This window comes from Malus domestica, chromosome 11 (assembly GCF_042453785.1).
Source record: "Malus domestica chromosome 11, GDT2T_hap1".
Lineage (NCBI taxonomy): Eukaryota > Viridiplantae > Streptophyta > Magnoliopsida > Rosales > Rosaceae > Malus > Malus domestica.
In genome coordinates, this window is record NC_091671.1 from 28,298,742 (window position 1) to 28,317,057 (window position 18,316).

The following is an 18,316-nucleotide window of genomic DNA, read 5'->3' on the forward strand; positions in this document are numbered from 1 at the left end:
TGCTAGTCTACCTTGCCATGAAGCACAGAGGTTGACACACAGGGACTTTCCAATTATCCAGCAATGGTACTGTTCCTTTACCCTCTCTTCGATTTTTAAGAAAGTAGTCATGTTGGGAGTCTGGCTCTCGAGATTCGGAGGACGGTGCCTCTTCGATTTTGGAACAAGCAATCTTATTGGGAGTGTTTTCTCGAATGTGAGTAAAGGTTGGGCATGTTTGCTAGTCTACCTTGCCACGAAGCACAGAGGTTGACACACAGGGACTTTCCAATTATCCAGCAGTGGTACTGTTCCTTTACCCTTGTGGGTAATAATATGGTAGCTAGACCTTCAAAATTTATGGGTCTAAACTTTGTTAGTGCTGTTTCTTTGCTATTCTTTTACCCTTCTTGGTCAGAGCGATGTAGTGGGAGCTGCAAGCTTCACGTGCTCAACTTTGGCAGAGAACTTTGGCAAAGTTATCTGTGGTACCCATGAGCTATTGTTGCGTGTGGGAAGTGGGTGATTGAACAGTAAGATTCATGTGTTTTCTACTTCCCCAGAAGTCTTCGACAGAATGCCCATAATTTCCGCAAAGCTGAGTGTGCGTGTGACAGGTGCTGACAAGGCTGGAAAAGTAGGTGCCTCTTCGATTTCTGAGATCGGCCCTCGTGGTCTCTGGGGAGCCCAGCTTTTGAGAAAGCGAGCGCCTCTTCGATTTCTGAGATCGGCCTTCGTGGTCTTTGAGCAGCCCAACTTTTGAGAAAACAAACGCCTCTTCGATTTCTGAGATCAACCCTCGTGATCTCTAAGCAGCCCAGCTTTTGAGAAAGCAAACGCCTCTTCGATTTCTGAGCAAGCGCCTCTTCGATTTCTGAAGCTCCGTCGAGTGCAGATTTTTATAGGGGCTGGCATTAAGTTCCAAAGCACACTTGAATCTCCACCAGTAGAAGCTTCATTCTTGCACTTCTAAGATCTTGATTTGTCCGACCTCTTCTCTCTTCAACACCTTTGAAAATGTCTGGCCCCTCCGACCGTCGTTTTGACTTGAACCTTGTTGAAGAGGCAGCCCCGCCTTCTCCAGACAACATATGGCGCCCATCCTTCGTCTCCCCTACTGGTCCTCTTACCGTTGGGGATTCCGTGATGAAGAATGATATGACCGCTGCGGTGGTGGCCAGGAACCTTCTCACTCCCAAAGATAACAGACTACTTTCCAAACGGTCTGATGAGTTAGCTGTTAAGGATTCGCTGGCTCTCAGTGTTCAGTGTGCAGGTTCTGTGTCTAATATAGCCCAACGCCTATTTGCTCGAACCCGCCAAGTTGAATCATTGGCGGCTGAAGTGATGAGTCTCAAACAGGAGATTAGAAGGCTCAAGCATGAGAATAAACAGTTGCACCGGCTCGCACATGACTATGCTACAAACATGAAGAGGAAGCTTGACCAGATGAAGGAAACTGATGGTCAGGTTTTACTTGATCATCAGAGATTTGTGGGTTTGTTCCAAAGGCATTTATTGCCTTCGTCTTCTGGGGCTGTACCGCGTAATGAAGCTCTGAATGATCAACCTCTGATGCCTCCTCCTTCTAGGGTTCTGTCCAGTACTGAGGCTCCAAATGATCCCCCTCCGGTGCCTTCTCTTTCTGGGGCTCTACCGACTGCTGAGACTTCTCCTAAGCAACCTTTGTGAAGGCTCCCTCTTGTGTGTTTATTTTGACTCATGTATATGTACATATTTGTAGCTTATCGGGGATATCAATAAATAAGCTTTCCTTCATTTCAACGTATTGTGTTAAAAACACCAAAGCCTTCTTCGCTAAGTTCTTTGAATTTTCTTTTGTTGAAGCTTGTATGTTGAAGCTTTCTGAGTGGAGCATGTAGGTTGGGGTAGTGTTCCCTTAATTTCCCGAGTGAGGAAAACTTCTCGGTTGGAGACTTGGAAAATCCAAGTCACTGAGTGGGATCGGCTATATGAATCTTAGAACGCCATTGTGCTCGATCTTGTGTCATGTCCTTCGTTAGATCAAAGTACTCTAAGTCTTTTCTTAGAGTCTCTTCCAAAGTTTTCCTAGGTCTTCCTCTACCCCTTCGGCCCTGAACCTCTGTCCCATAGTCGCATCTTCTAATCGGAGCGTCAGTAGGCCTTCTTTGCACATGTCCAAACCACCGTAACCGATTTTCTCTCATCTTTCCTTCAATTTCGGCTACTCCTACTTTACCCCGGATATCCTCATTCCTAATCTTATCCTTTCTCGTGTGCCCACACATCCAACGAAGCATCCTCATCTCCGCTACACCCATTTTGTGTACGTGTTGATGTTTCACCGCCCAACATTCTGTGCCATACAGCATCGCCGGCCTTATTGCCGTCCTATAAAATTTTCCCTTGAGCTTCAGTGGCATACGGCGGTCACACAACACGCCGGATGCACTCTTCCACTTCATCCATCCAGCTTGTATTCTATGGTTGAGATCTCCATCTAATTCTCCGTTCTTTTGCAAGATAGATCCTAGGTAACGAAAACGGTCGCTCTTTGGTATTTCTTGATCTCCGATCCTCACCCCTAACTCGTTTTGGCCTCCATCTGCACTGAACTTGCACTCCATATATTCTGTCTTTGATCGGCTTAGGCGAAGACCTTTAGATTCCAACACTTCTCTCCAAAGGTTAAGCTTTGCATTTACCCCTTCCTGAGTTTCATCTATCAACACTATATCGTCTGCGAAAAGCATACACCAAGGAATATCATCTTGAATATGTCCTGTTAACTCATCCATTACCAACGCAAAAAGGTAAGGACTTAAGGATGAGCCTTGATGTAATCCTACAGTTATGGGAAAGCTTTCGGTTTGTCCTTCATGAGTTCTTACGGCAGTCTTTGCTTCTTCATACATATCCTTTATAGCTTGGATATATGCTACTCGTACTCCTTTCTTCTCTAAAATCCTCCAAAGAATGTCTCTTGGGACCCTATTATACGCTTTTTCCAAATCTATAAAGACCATGTGTAAATCCTTTTTCCCATCTCTATATCTTTCCATCAATCTTCGTAAGAGATAGATTGCCTCCATGGTTGAGCGCCCTGGCATGAACCCGAATTGGTTGTCCGAAACCCGTGTCTCTTGCCTCAATCTATGCTCAATGACTCTCTCCCAGAGCTTCATTGTATGACTCATTAGCTTAATACCCCTATAGTTCATGCAATTTTGTACGTCGCCCTTATTCTTGTAGATAGGCACCAAAGTGCTCATTCGCCACTCATTTGGCATCTTCTTCGTTTTCAAAATCCTATTGAAAAGGTCAGTCCACATCGGCCAAAATATTGCTAATGATGTCAAAACCACATGCATGCATACATCTTCGTTGCCTCTGAAGACCAAAAGAACCAAACAAATCAGCTCAAAAATGCAACCGGAATTTTCACTATGCCACAATAGATGAAAATTAGCATAGGAAGGCACACAACTCTATATGAACATATATTTTTTACCAGTAAAAGAGGGAAGAAAACCTAACTCTCAGAGTCTCATGACTTATTGTCAAAACATAGGCAAAAACTTAATGGACGCAGTTTCCAAATAAGTTTTAAAAACTTTATGAGCCTTGCATGGAAGAGAAGTAATCTTCCAGTACTTGGTTTTCTTAATTGACATGTTTTCTTAATAGTATATTTAAATATGATTGAAAGGAAGAACCAACAGCATCAACTAAAGCTACAGAACCATAAGAAGAACAAACCGAACTTAACAATGATGGTCAAGGTTCAAGATGCTTATTCTGCCTGCACCCACCCCAATGGAAAGAATTAAAAAGGATAAGTGGCGTATATAAAAAACAGTTGCACCTTAACTTTGAAATACAAAGTTTCTCTTCAACTACAGACGTGAAATTCATGAATTCAACTAAAAGAGGTTCAGTCAATTGCAGAGCAGCAGAAACTATCCTTCTGGTTGTGTCATAATTCATTCTTCGAACTTCCCAGCATGGGTGGCATATGAAAAAGATCATTAACTGCAACACATCGATAATTACTCATAACGAAACAAAATTCTTTCCAGAGAAAACAAAGCAGAGTCACATGCCAGGCTGTTCAGGTGTTTCCACGAGCATTACACATTTCTTGCAGTGTGTTGATCATGCCAATCCTCTGAGCCTGTTTAAATGGAAATGTTAATTAAAGATAACGCAAGCAGAAGCCGCTTAACAGTGTGCTCAAATAAGGAAATGTAAAGGAAATATAGTGAGGACTTGTCTTTTCCCTAATTTGAATATTACTCTGACTGAGGAAGATATGGACTTACCTCCTAACCCCACTCTTTGTTCCTAATTAGTCCCTTCCTTACCCATACACCTACAGAAACTTCCACCAAATATTTAAAAAGTCCCTTCCTTACCCATACACCTACAGAAGAAAAAGAAGAAACTAAAAAGTCCCTTCCACGGCCCAATACCCGATTCGACTCATTCCGAGTCGGACTCGTTGTCGTGAAACCCAGCCGCGGACTCGTTGTCGTGAAATCCAGTCGTTGATGATCAAACAGTTTCTCCTTCCTACTTTTGTTTCAGTAAATCGAGGGAAAGAAAGAGGAAAAGAAAGAGAGGGAGATTTTGGGTCTACGGGGAAAGGAGGGTTCAAGATTGGGTTCGAAAGAAGGGGAAAGAATGAGGGAAAGAAAGAAAGGGAGATTTGGGGTCTACGGGGAAAGAAGGAGGGTTCAAGATTGGGTTCGAAAGAAGGGGAAAGAAGGAGGGAGGGTTCAGATTTATCACAACTCAGAAATAAAGAGGGAAAGAAAGAGGGAGGGTTCAGGTTTGGAGTTCACAGGAAAGAAAGAGGGAGAATTGAAAAAAAAGCGCCTATTTTTCAATATTGGGCCGCCAAATTTATCACAACTCGCGCGACGGAGGTATACAAGTTGACGTCGCGCAAAGTAGTTTTGCGCAACGAACGTATTAAGGCGTCGCGCAAGGTTTTTTTTAAAAAAAAAATTATTATAAAAATTACTGAAAATGTGACTTTCCTCATTTCAAATTCAAAATTTTTAAACATAAACACCACAATAATATATTTTTCTAACAAAAACCCACAATAATTTTTTTTACATATATATCATTCAATTTCTTAAGTGTTATAAGTACAAAATAAATAAATTAAAATCTACTTAGTAAATATATATACCATTGAACTTGATGGGATACGCATTGTACGAAACTAGTTTCAACGATCCAATCGTCAAATTTGTTTGTATATGCTTCAAGATCGCATACGCCATAAATCGCAAAAAACAAACATTCAAAGATCAAGTAACGGGACAAACCTTTTCAACGATTATAAACGCAAAATCACCAAATTAACGGTTATTTTAACTCTGATTTTGATGATTTTTTACAGCTACACTCTTTAACCCTATATGAATACAATGAACCAATTCGATCGTAAATTTAAAACATTTGCATAAGTGGATACCATAAAATCTTATGTTATACTTAATGAAAGTATAAATAAACTCCAAGTGTTAGTGAATCTAATGTTTTGATGGGATACGCATTGTACGAAACTAGTTTGAACGATCCAACTGTCAAATTTGTTTGTATATGCTTTGAGATCGCATACGCCAAAAATGGCAAAACACAAACATACAGAGATCAAGTAACCGGATAAACCTTTTCGACGGCTATAAACGAAAAATCACCAATTTAACTGTTATTTTAACTCCGATTTTAATGATTTCTTACAGCTACACTCTTTATCCCTATATGAATACAGTGAACCAAGTCGATCGTGAATTTAAAACATTTACACAAGTGGATAACACAAAATCTTATGTTATACTTAATGAAAGTATAAATAAACTCCAAGTGTTAGTGAATATAATATTTTGATGGGATACGCATTGTTCGAAACTAGTTTCAACGATCCAACCGTCAAATTTGTTTGTATAAGCTTCGAGATCGCATACGCCAAAAATCGTAAAAAAAAAACATACAGAGATCAAGTAACGGGACAAACCTTTTCGACGACTATTAACAAAAAATCACCAATTTAACGGTTATTTTAACTCCGATTTTGATGATTTCTTATAGCTACACTCTTTAACCCTATATGAATACAGTGAACCAATTCGATCGTGAATTTAAAACATTTACACAAGTGAATACCACAAAATCTTATGTTATACTTAATAGAAGTATAAATAAACTCCAAGTGTTAGTCAATCTAATGTTTTGATGGGATACGCATTGTACGAAACTAGTTTGAACGATCCAACCGTCAAATTTGTTTGTATATGCTTCGAGATCGCATACGCCAAAAATGGAAAAAAACAAACATTCATAGATTAAGTAACGGGACAAACCTTTTCGATGGCTATAAACAAAAAATTACCAATTTAACGGTTATTTTAACTCCGATTTTGATGATTTTTTACAGTTACACTCTTTAACCCTATATGAATACAATGAACAAATTCGATCGTGAATTTAAAACATTTACACAAGTGGATACCACAAAAGAAAAAGGCAATGCAAGAACCCCAAAAGAAAAGCAAAAGAGAGATGGAAAAAAAAAAAGGGACTTTGCGCGACGCAGTCGTACATACGTCGCGCAAAATGGCTTTGCGCGACGTAGGAACACATGCGTCGCGCAAAGTCCCCTTTTTTTTTTTCCTTTTCCTTATGAGTACAAAATAAATAAATGTAAAGCTGCAACAAATAACAAGCATTCTCTCATCAAATTCAACTTATTCTATACCGTTATACAATAAACATTCAAAACAAATGATTGAAACTTCATATATATAAGCCATCAAAAGTATTCAATTCACGTTTCTTAAAAAAAAAAAAATTCAATTCTCAACATCTAATTTTTTTTACATATATATCATTCAATTTCTTAAGTGTTATAAGTACAAAATAAATAAATTAAAATCTACTTAGTAAATATATATATAACATTGAACTTGATGGGATACGCATTGTACGAAACTAGTTTGAACGATCCAACCGTCAAATTTGTTTGTATATGCTTCGAGATAGCATACGCAAAAAATCGCAAAAAACAAACATTTAGAGATTAAGTAACGGGACAAACCTTTTCGACGGCTACAAAAAAAATTACCAATTTAACGGTTATTTAACCTCCGATTTTGATGATTTTTTACAGTTACACTCTTTAACCCTATATGAATACAATGAACAAATTCGATCGTGAATTTAAAACATTTACACAAGTGGATACCACAAAAGAAAAAGGCAATGCAAAGTCCCCTTTTTTTTTTTTTGCCCTTTTCCTTATGAGTACAAAATAAATAAATATAAAGCTGCAACAAATAACAAGCATTCTCTCATCAAATTCAACTTATTCTATACCGTTATACAATAAACATTCAAAACAAATGATTGAAACTTCATATATATAAGCAATCAAAAGTATTCAATTCACGTTTCTTTAAAAAAAAAAATCAATTCTCAACAGCTAAATTAGATCTGCTTACTCCAAATCAAAGACCATTAAATAGCAAGGGAGGGATTGCATGATGAAAAGATATGAAACTATATGTATGTTGAATTTATGAGCAAGGGAGGAATTGGAGAAGGTTTTGAAGAGAGATGGGGGAGGGAGGTAGCTGCTGCAACTGGGTTTGCAGTTTCCGCCTCCCAAACTGATTAAGTGGAGCAGAAAAATTCATTGACTTTGCGCGACGCAAGTCTTCGTCGTGCAAAGTCAACTTTGCGTGACGTAAGTACACATACGTCGCACAAACAACCTTTGCGCGACGGCACTTTGCGCGACGCATGCTGTCGTCGAGCAAAACAGCTTTGCACGACCCAACAGTTCTTGCGTCGCGCAAAGTTGTTTTGCTCGACTCCAGAATGCGTCGCGCAAAGGTTGTTTGCGCGACGTACGTACACATACGTCGCGCAAACATACTTTACGCGACGAAATTTGATCCGTCGCGCAAAATTCCGTCGCGCAAACATGTTTTTCTACTAGTGTATCCATGGCTCCTCTTTTTTTCTTTTTTCCTTTTTTCAGTTTCTAAAATATCATATATCTTCCAGTACTATTTCTTCCACGGTCACTAAGGTAGCATGGCCAACCTTCTTCCTCAAAGAGAGAGCTACGCTAGCTGCATCAATTCCATCTCCAATTATTACCATCTGGTCTTTCTTTTCCTCATTGAAAGCCACTGGATTAACACCTACAAATATTATAAATAACGAATTTCATTCTTAAATCCCCGTAAAAATATGTTTACGTGCCATAATTCTTTTTGTTTTTGTAAATTAATGAAGTAAATATACTATTAAATTTTTTAAAGATAATGAAGACATTAAAAAATATGAGCAGTAGTAGTATAGGCACCATCAGCGACAGCAGCTATCTTCATGGCCTTGGCACGACGTCTTCTGCTTCTCATCTGCACCTCAATGACAATCTTTTGCTGCGGAATTAATTCAAACATATGATCATTTTAGTCATATAAAACAGACTCTCCTGGTACGACATAACTTAATAGTTTTTTTTTTCTAGGCTTCTAACCTTGTGTTGAAAAAATAACTAACAAAATTATTTTTAAATTGATCAAAACGCACTCATAAGTCTTTCAATCCATAACAAAAAAATCAAAATTGATCAATCTTTTATATGGAGAGAGAAGGAAATACATGGAGAATTTTCAACAACAAAATAATTAATATACTTTAGGAAACGATTAGTTAGTTTCTCTAATCATAAATAGAAAATAATCAGCAAACTTTTTAACAAAATATAGGAGAACTGTCAAGATTATTATAACAATCACATAGATCAACAACTGACAATTAACACGTACGCAAGCATGAGTGTTGATTTTAAAATTTTATTTTGAACTGATCGGTTACCATCATATTGAAGCCTACACAAGAAAAATGGCTCTGCAAGAGTACAAATGATTTGTTTAGCAATTCTAGCTAGGAAGAAGAAGATGAAGAAGTAGAAATATTTGTTCAGTCTCTTTATATATATTTGATGGCAACCATTCTCACATCGCAAGTAATCTACATGTATAAGTAGCATCCAAGTAATCAGCACGTGGTTTTGTACATGAGGCTGGCGATCCACTTTTTGAGGGTTCAAAGTATATACACCCTAGCCAAATAACAAAGAATGCTATATATGCTTATGACTCTTTTCTGCTACTTTCTTAATAACTAGCCTCTCTCTGCAATCATGCACTTTATGCACGCGAGAGGCTTTTTTTTTAAAAAAAATCAAGTACGCAATGCGCGACTTTAGTTTCTAATATAAATTCTGCAATTGTTATTGCAAACACCTTGTTTGGCTAAACCGCTTAACCAAACTCATATAAGTTAATCCTTAAAATCTGAGTACCGAGTAAACCTATTACGGTAGGCAAAAAAAATAAACAATCCTTCAAATTAAGTATAAAGGAATATTAAAATTTTGATGTTAAATTGGATTTAATGATTAAATTAAAACTATATCTCTCCACAAAATGATGAATTAAAAAAAAGGAATAAAATGAGTTCTACCACAATAAGAACTAAGAAGCAGCAGATAATAAGCCAATAATCGTGCAAGTAGTTCTTCGCGAGTGCATCTCCATGAGATTTAGTTGTGTACATTCCCAGTTCAATGCCAGTGGCTCTTCCTTGTTTGAACAAATAAGACGGATCACTTTCATACATAACTGCATTGTTAAAGACACAATATTTAATTTGCAGAAATTGGCTAAAAGATATTTCCAAAACTATATCAACAAATGAAGGGAAAAAAAAAAGTGTGCTACAATGATTTCAGTATTTAACCAGATTACAATTGACAATATAGCACACAAAAAATTTAATCAAACCTCAGAATCTCGAAGCAGACCAAGGAACTACTTCGGCCTAATTTTACACAAATATCCTAATTGTCTCATTCTCTTCCTTTAACTGCTAAACATAATTTTCTGAAATTGACTTCACAAAACTAATTAATTATTGGGGTTTCATAATATGATCTGAATAAGCAAACCGACCCTGGAATGGATAAGTAAGCTTCTACCCGCAGACTGGATCAAAGGCCCGCAGTTTCGTTATGACAATTACATTGAAGGACTTCACAACCAAATGCCAGTGCAACAAGGGTTATATTTTCAAAACCCTTGCACTAATTGTGTTCGCACTTTTGCTATGGCTAGATGTGATTATTTGTGAGTAATAAGTTATGTGGCCGGTAAAGTCTTTTAACGATGATTCTATAGTCTCGCCCTTTGTAATAACTTTATATCTCGTTCTTCAGCGATGACCGATGTGTTCGCTGGTATAAGTTTATGGCGTCTACCATTTGTGACGGAATCTAAACTGGTGGCGATGGTACGGATGTGTTTCTGGTAGTCATATAAGGGTTTTACTGACACGTCCCGACCCTGATATTCCCCAAATACCAAGATAGACATGTGCTAGCCGACACTCGAGGGGGACGAAAGCCATTAATTGATACAAAAGCTAAGGATAAGAAGTAAATAAGGATTATGAATTTAAAATACAATAAATTAATAATTTAGGAACGTGTTTAGAGTATACAACTAACTAAAGTTCTAAAAGAATTAATGTAAAATTGAATAAATAAAAGAATGTGGGTCCTACATCGAGAGGACTCGAATATGCCAATGCAAAAGCGTTGACGTCGGGATCGTATGCCTTGATTCTAAATCCTGAAAGGGGACGCAAAACAAGGGTGAGTGGACCAAGTTTATATACATACATAATACAAAAACAGTTATAAACATACTAACCCCTAAAGTTTTAATAATGAAAACTACTAGCATAATAAATGATAGGTTTCTCTGAAAACCCTAGCATGCTATGAACATCTCAAAAGACATATTGTGGAAAACATCGCAGAAATCAAAGCATCAATAGTCTCACAAATCGTCTCGTAAGCGCGGTGTTCTGCTAGTAGGATCACTAAATAATAATACTCCCGACAATGCCTGCACCTAAGTCTCTGTGTCCGTAGCCAGAGATAACTCCCTTCCGGCCCAATGCCTGTCTCCGTGTCCCTCAGCCTTTCACTAGGGATTATTTCTCCCGGCCTAACTGCCAACACTAGATCCTCGCCCCAAGCAGCATAGTGTCCACTAGTTACGCACAAATAGTTACACCTCTCAAAATAATCACTTCATAGTATAAAGTCATCCATTGTTTATACTATAAAAAGGGGTTTCTAAAACATGTTCTAGCATCCTATCGTCATCCATCAGATAGTCTACCAGTTCATGGTTTTTATAGAAAATACGATATATCAAACTATAGCTCAATATAGGCTAACAATTAATTCCTCACCAAAAACACGAGACGAAAATTAACATATTCAATAAACATGCTAAACATAAAATTAAATCATAAACTCGTAAGACATGCTATTCATTTATGCAATTAAACCATAAATTCATATAATTTTAGAAGGGGTCCACTCACTGTACTTAGCCGCCAAAAACTACGCTACTAGCGATGACAGAAATATCACAACAATTGCCCCTAAGCACAAAAATAGCACACTTAGTCAAACTCTACTCAAATGATTTAATTTAGGAAAACGGACTTCTAAAATGGGTCCAGGACATCGAAATTAGCCTAGGAGAGGTCCCGGACGAAACCCCTAAAAGTCAACTTTAACCATTGACCGAGTCAACAGTCAAAGGTCAATTGGGTCTAGACTGAGGGTTTGGATCAGAATTAGGGTTTAGATTTAGGTTAAATAAGGTTAGGACCTATTGGGTTTTGGTTTTGGATAGGTTTAGGGACAAAAATTGTGGTTTGGGCGTGAGCCCAAACCCACTAAATATTCACACACACATCAGCACACATATACACCTGCATGCACAGCACATTTACACATGCACACACGCCACACGTGTGTAACACACACACACACACGGCGCACACGCACACTCTCCTGTGCACGGCCCGCAGGCCTAACAGCCGAAAAGGATGGGCTTAAGCCCTCTGTAATTAACAAAGGTCCAAGGCCCCGTGGGCCTTTAAAACAAAAATTAAAATAAAACTAAAATGGTTTGGGTTGGGTCTACGGGCCCAAGGCCCGTGGGTGTCCTAAACGGCCTGAAAGGCCTGCGTGCTGACGGAAATAATGGAGAAGAACGCCGGAGCCTTCCCAGCTCCGGCCGACTGCAAACCACGACCCTAGACTCTGTTCTAGGTACCAAAATGACGCACAAAGTGAGAGGAGTGTGATTATACCTTTGATTTTCCGTAGAACGGTCGAAGGTGACCGGAAAACCATTCGACAGCCACGGGCTCGCCGGAGATGGGTTTGGCACACCCGAGCCGATTTCCTTCAAAAACCTTGTAAAAACGACGATTTAAAGCTTAATATATCTCAACCACGCAACAACCAAGACTAATTTGACCGGAAAACCAAGGGAACTCGCAAGAGAGTTCCTGGGTTCCACAGTCCCAGCTGCGCCGAGAGAGAAAGGGAGAGGAAGACTAGGTTTGATGATTATTATTGTCTTCCTTGTGCAGGTAAGCAATTAGGTGTGTGCATGCGTGTGTATGTGCGTCTCGGTGAAAGAGGGAAATAAGAGAGAGAAGGGAGAGAAACAGAAACAGAAAGGAGTCACGCGGGGGAGGGGAAACAGAGAGAGATGATGTTTGTTGGGGTGCTGCCACGTGGCATTTCCATTGGGTAAAAGAGAAATGGACTAAATTGATAATTTCATAAACCTTTTGGGGAATAAAAAAATTATACACATAATTGGGGGTTGGGGTGTTACATTTACTCATTTTGTGTGTCCCTGCAAATTTATTCGCGATCAATTTTCTTATCACTGAAGCCAATTAACACCTCTGTATTTATATGTGTTGACCAATAAAATGCTACTCTTATCTTTTCTTGTAAAAAAATAAAATAAAAGGTTTAGAAAAAAGGGTATAGGATAATTTGGAAATTTGAGATGGAGTTCTACAATTTTCGTCTAAATTTACCATATCAAGATATGAAAAGAAGAAAGCGTCTGCCTGGTTAAGTTTTAGAAAATGATTTTTGAAGCACTGTTGCAATTTGCAAAAAGGAAACGACAAATAAGAATTTTCATTTTTAAGATGTGAGAATGTTATAGTTGTTTAATTCGGTATGATTTTTTTAGAAAGAAAATATTAAAAACGTGTCAGGTGCCAATGTTTAAAATGCTAAAGAAATATACATCGCAAATTCGTTATTGGTAGTTATATTTTTGTAATATAAATTCAAAGCATTGATTGGGGGATACTGACATCGACTGGAGGCTAGATCATGGTCGGAGGGGCTAGCGAGCATGGTGAGTGCCTGCGCGGTGAAGGGATTAAGCCAAGTAGAGGAGGGGTTTAAGGTTGAGGGTTGCGGGCGTTGCGACAAGATGGTATTGACGCAACGGTAGTTGGGGGTGGTGACAGTGTTAAGAGCAATTCCACCCATGGAGCCCTTCTCCCTGGCAATCCACTATTCAATCCACCCTATTAAACAGTAACTGCCTTAAATGAATAGTAACTACCATTAATGAACAGTAATTACCATTTACATCTCCACCCTTGGAACCCTCCCCCTGGCAATAAGCAATTAAAATAATAGTTTTTTTTGTTTGTTTAAATAATAAAAAACCCTCCTCTCTCTCTCTCTGTGTCTCTCTGACACAAAAAATAAATAAACAATTACAAAGCCCTCGGGCCACAGGCCCGTCGACTTCCCACCCCCCCTTCGCTCGGCCCCCCACCCTCACTCGGGCCCTTCCCCGCTGGAGCTGCTCCCACCGGCCCTCAGGCCCTTTCTCCTCCCCTGTCGCCCGAGCAACCAGCATCCGCTGGAGTTGCTCTAAGGGGTGGTAGCTGGGCCTTACAAAGGCTCTCGTTTGGTTTGAATCCCTAAAGCCTCAACAGTTGAACACACGGATGAACGACACATGAAACTTGGACTGGAAATACAGCTCTACATTCTATGCCAAACACATCAACATTTAACAAATGATATAGCAGTCAGGTTACTAACAATATAAACAGAAACTTCGGAAGTGCATGTTACAGATAAATAAATGCAAAACTTTTAGCAGAAAAGAGAGAAAAATGGTTTTATAAGCTACACGTCCTGGTCTTGGGCGTATCGTTGAGGATGAACAACAAGAATCATCCTACTGACAAAACAAGAGTGGCCCTTGTGTTTTAAATCAAATGCAGTTAGTAACGCCTCTCGTTTGTCCACTTGAGTGTCGAGAAGATACAAATACACTACAACCTCCAATGAATGGATTCATCATTAGAAACTATGAAATCATATAAAACAACAACAACAACAACAACAACAACAAAGCCTTTTCCCACTAAGTGGGGTCGGCTAAAGAAAGGCCAGTCAATGGAACAATGTAACAGAATGTTGTAATTGTTTACCAACATGAAGGAATACAGCAACGATAATTAAGTATGTTAACATTCATATGGCAGACCAATTATTCCTCAAACAACTAATGGTTCTTGTTCAATTAGAAATAAATTACCTTAAAAGTATGAACTCCACGATGAGTGTCTTTTGTCTTTTCCGTCATAAGCAGTTAGAGCCTAAAAATTAATACTCATCTAGATGCTTCGACCTCAGAGCATAACCTTGTACACAAAACTGGAGCAGCTCCTGTATAAACAAATAATGGCACGGGAGTGCCGCAACGACAGCCTATATACTCTATACGAGAAACAAGCTAGCCACCCAAACAAAAAACTGAAAAACCTGGAAATTTTCTTATTCCAGATTCGTGATAAGCGGGGACTCTCAACTTCATGGCAACTTTGTTAACAATGTCATACCTTGAAATTTACCGGCAGAAGTTGCTAAGGGAGGATTCTCAGATCATCAAACACGTGTGTCAGTTAACTCATACATACTTTAAGGGAGGGTGTTATCCCTTTCTTTCATATTTTTTTGCAAACTCCTTGAGCAGTAAGCTCTGGCGGAAAGCCATATATTTATCTAAGCTAGTTCCAGCCCATTGTTGACAGAAGCATTCATCAGTTGGGACCAATGAACTTAGAGGAAATGGCCCCTTAGGAGCTTTCTTCAGAGAAACCAAGAATCTATGTCGAGGGCGAATTCTCTGGTCTAATGACAAGCTTAGGTACATAGGATATTTGGTCAAGGAATGCACTTCGTTATGAAGTTCATTTATCAAGTACTTGTACTTCGGCTTTAAATTATCCTCCAGTGATAGGGATAGTACCTGCAAGGATATACGTCAGAAATCAACAAGGAAATTTGGTCAAGATTCAGAAATTAACTTGTGAAGTGGGAAGAAGCAAGAAACATCCAAATAGAAAGAATGCATCAATACTCTAATGGGCATAACAGAAAGTAAGCATACCTGCGTTAGACTAGTTAAAACTTTCAAGATGTCAGAATTACACATCCCAATACTCCTAAGGAAATTGATCCTGGGCAGTAGCCCATCATCAATGCTATAGTGGAGGAACTGCGGATGTTTTTTAACCATCTTCACTATACTATCTCTGGGTGCTTCTATCTCCTTAGAAAGAAATAGCAAACGCGTATTCCATGATATATCAATCCTCTGAACCAGAATTTGAGGGCTTAACTGCACAACTTTACCTAAATCTTTTTCCTTAATCCCGACCTCTTCAACTAAGTATCTCACAGTTGGTTTCAACGAGTTCTCAACACTATAGGAGAACAGGGATGGTGTAGCAGCAATAATCTGCCCGACCCTGGAACTTGGAATACCCAGATTCATCAGGAAAGCAACATGGGACTTCAAATTGTTCTCAACTGTATATTCAAGGATCTGTGGCTGCCTCAAAATCATTCTTCTTACATCTCTCTGTTTGACACCAACACTCAACAAATATTCCAACCTTTCCTTCGCTGAGCACACATTTATTTGAAGAGAAGGCATATGCCTCTCATACATTTGAATAAAGTGTGATTCCTTAAGCCCAAATGTGCATAGATAATCAATAAGGGGTAACCACTTCTCATCCAATTCGACATCTTCTGACAGCCGAGGGAATCTATCCTCCATAGCTTTCCTTGTTGCTAGCTGCAATCAAAGAAAAAAAATCAGCACTTTCGTACCAAATGGTGTACAAATGTTTTAGTACAGTTGATCATAGAATTCGAAATCTCTTCATATCAATCCACAAGCTACCTTTCCCTTGCGAGGTACATCCCCGGAAGTGACTTCCTTTGTTTTGCTTGGTCTATGATAGTAGTCTTCCTTATCACTCTTCTCTAGAGTGCGCTTGCTGTTTCTGCCATCCAAATGACTGTTGGAAAATCCCTTGTGGGATTTGGGCCTCTTTCCATTCACATCAAAGTCTGAAATTTCCGCAAAGTCATCCTGGAGAAGCAATCCATACAGAAAATTCAGACGATGATCAAAGTCAAACAAACAAAAAGCAAGGTTCCTGTGTCATGTATACATTCATACCAGACTAACATTTCATTCATCAGCGTATCACATATAAACAACTGATCAGTGATCACAACCCAAGAATCAATTTTCCCAACATTGGGTGACGATATGCGAAATGCTTTCGAACTCATCGTCTTTCATTATACATTTAGCTTGTTGCATACATTTTCAAGAACCCACAAAAGCAAACTTTTTGAAAGGACAAAGAAAAACCCCCATAAAACCAGTATGAACCTCAATCCAATAAGCAACAATATGAGCGGAAAAATCAATAATTCTAAAAGAAAAAAACTTGAATCTACAAATTGACCTATACAAACAAATGGGTACACAAAAGTCAGCATAACTGAAGCAACAGCGTTCTTGTTATCCATGCCTCGAATTAATGAAAAACAAACAACTGGGGGTGCATAATTTACTTACATTGAGCAACCAATCGTCGTCAGACACGTCAGTAACACGAGAGACCTCGTCGTCGTCGTCTTGGTCGTAGGGGGAGAGAGGCTGGCCATAGCGGGAGCGGCGGTTGGACTTTAGAATTTTGGGGTTGGAGTGGGTGGAGAGCACCACGAAGCGGCAGCTGGAATCGGACCTTCTTTTGTGGCCAGAGAGATTGGAGAGGGTGGTAATGGTGAACTGGGAGTGAGAGAAGAGTTTCAGACAAGAAGAAGAGGAGGAGGAGGAGGAAAGAGAGAAAGATACCATTTTACTAGATAGAGAAAGAGAGACGAAGAATATACTCTAAAACCCTCTACAGAATTATCTACATTATCATTATCTTCTTCTGCTTTCAAAATACATTATCTCCTTCTTTTTTTTCTTGGTCATTTTTAACTTGTAAGATTCACCGGTTTATTTTTACATCAGTGCTGGCGGCTCCTGCTGGCAGCAGTGCTGGTGTTTCTTCAAGAGACGAGACAATGATTTTTGTCTGAGAGCTGATTTTCACACACGATTTTTTTTTTTTGACATCTGTTGTTTAGATCGAATACAATTAGCAAATATAATAAAATATTGGGTAAATTACATAATAGCCCTTCATGTTTGAAGTCTATTACAACCTCATACAACAACTTTAAAACATTTCACTTTCATACATCAAGTACCATTTTATTTCAAAATAGCAAATATAATAAAATATAAGTGTATATGAGGAAAATGTTATAGGCCTAATTTGCTTAATCATATAAAGGACAAAAAGAGGGAGTGTGTCACATAGAGAGATAAGAGAGAGATGTGTAATTGTGAGATATGTTTTATTTCACCCTATTGTGTCTTTATTTATAGTAGTAGGGAAGGTTAAATTCTTACCCTAATAGGATTACAATTCTAATAGGATAATATATAGTCTAAGAGATATAGTAGAATCTCATAAGAATATCTTAGATATGTTAGGATTTGTACAATCACATTCCTAATCTAATAGGACTGCAACACTCCACCTTAAGTGTTTAAATAAACAAATGGCGCATTAGGCCTTCACAATGAAGTAGATCAGTTGATTAAGTCATCAGCACAATGAGTGAATGCGAGTCTCAAATCAACGGAAGAATACATAAAAAGTAAAACTCACAAAACCTTGCTATGGTAAAACCTAAGGTGGAAGAAAAACCAATAGACTAAGATGAAAAGTGAGAAGTTGCATTAATTCAAAACTATACGTCTTATGGATCAAAGTAGAATAGCTCACAAGGATATGACCAGCCCAAAATTGGTGCCTCGTCAAAACCTAGTTAGGTAGTAAAAACCCAGTAGGAAAAACCTTTGAGTTGTAGTTCGACTGGTAAACCAAAGTACAGTCAGACCAATGCTTCAACTTCAAGTCAAGGCATAAATGAGTTTTCCCAAGATCCTTTATTTCAAATTTTGTCTTCAGATGC

General features: G+C 38.6%; 1 protein-coding gene and 2 long non-coding RNA genes across 3 annotated transcripts; all 3 read right to left on the minus strand.

Annotated features, from left to right (window-relative positions):
* Positions 1-3,787: 3,787 nt before the first annotated feature.
* LOC114819854 (uncharacterized) lies at positions 3,788-4,792 on the minus strand. The gene is made up of 2 exons (XR_011573461.1): positions 4,284-4,792; positions 3,788-4,135 (listed from the first exon to the last, which is right to left on the minus strand). It is a non-coding gene; the product is annotated as an uncharacterized lncRNA (long non-coding RNA).
* A 5,699-nt stretch (positions 4,793-10,491) lies between these two features.
* On the minus strand, positions 10,492-12,364 carry LOC139189321 (uncharacterized). The gene is made up of 2 exons (XR_011573108.1): positions 12,229-12,364; positions 10,492-10,682 (listed from the first exon to the last, which is right to left on the minus strand). It is a non-coding gene; the product is annotated as an uncharacterized lncRNA (long non-coding RNA).
* Positions 12,365-14,243: 1,879 nt separating this feature from the next.
* Positions 14,244-17,378, minus strand: LOC103448334 (transcription termination factor MTERF9, chloroplastic-like). Its single transcript, XM_008387574.4, has 4 exons — positions 16,860-17,378; positions 16,170-16,361; positions 15,369-16,061; positions 14,244-15,227 (listed from the first exon to the last, which is right to left on the minus strand). The coding sequence occupies exons 1-4, from the start codon at positions 17,139-17,141 to the stop codon at positions 14,910-14,912; spliced, it is 1,485 nt and encodes a 494-aa protein (XP_008385796.2). The 5' UTR covers positions 17,142-17,378; the 3' UTR covers positions 14,244-14,909.
* Between the last annotated feature and the right edge of the window lie 938 nt (positions 17,379-18,316).

Coding starts and splice junctions, on each gene's coding strand:
- LOC103448334 (XM_008387574.4), bottom strand. CDS start 17,141: ATGGTATCTTTCTCTCTTTCCTCCTCCTCCTCCTCTTCTTCTTGTCTG. Junction 16,362..16,859: donor ACGACGATTGGTTGCTCAAT/GTAAGTAAATTA, acceptor TTGCTTCTCCAG/GATGACTTTGCGGAAATTTC. Junction 16,062..16,169: donor ATGTACCTCGCAAGGGAAAG/GTAGCTTGTGGA, acceptor CTTTGATTGCAG/CTAGCAACAAGGAAAGCTAT.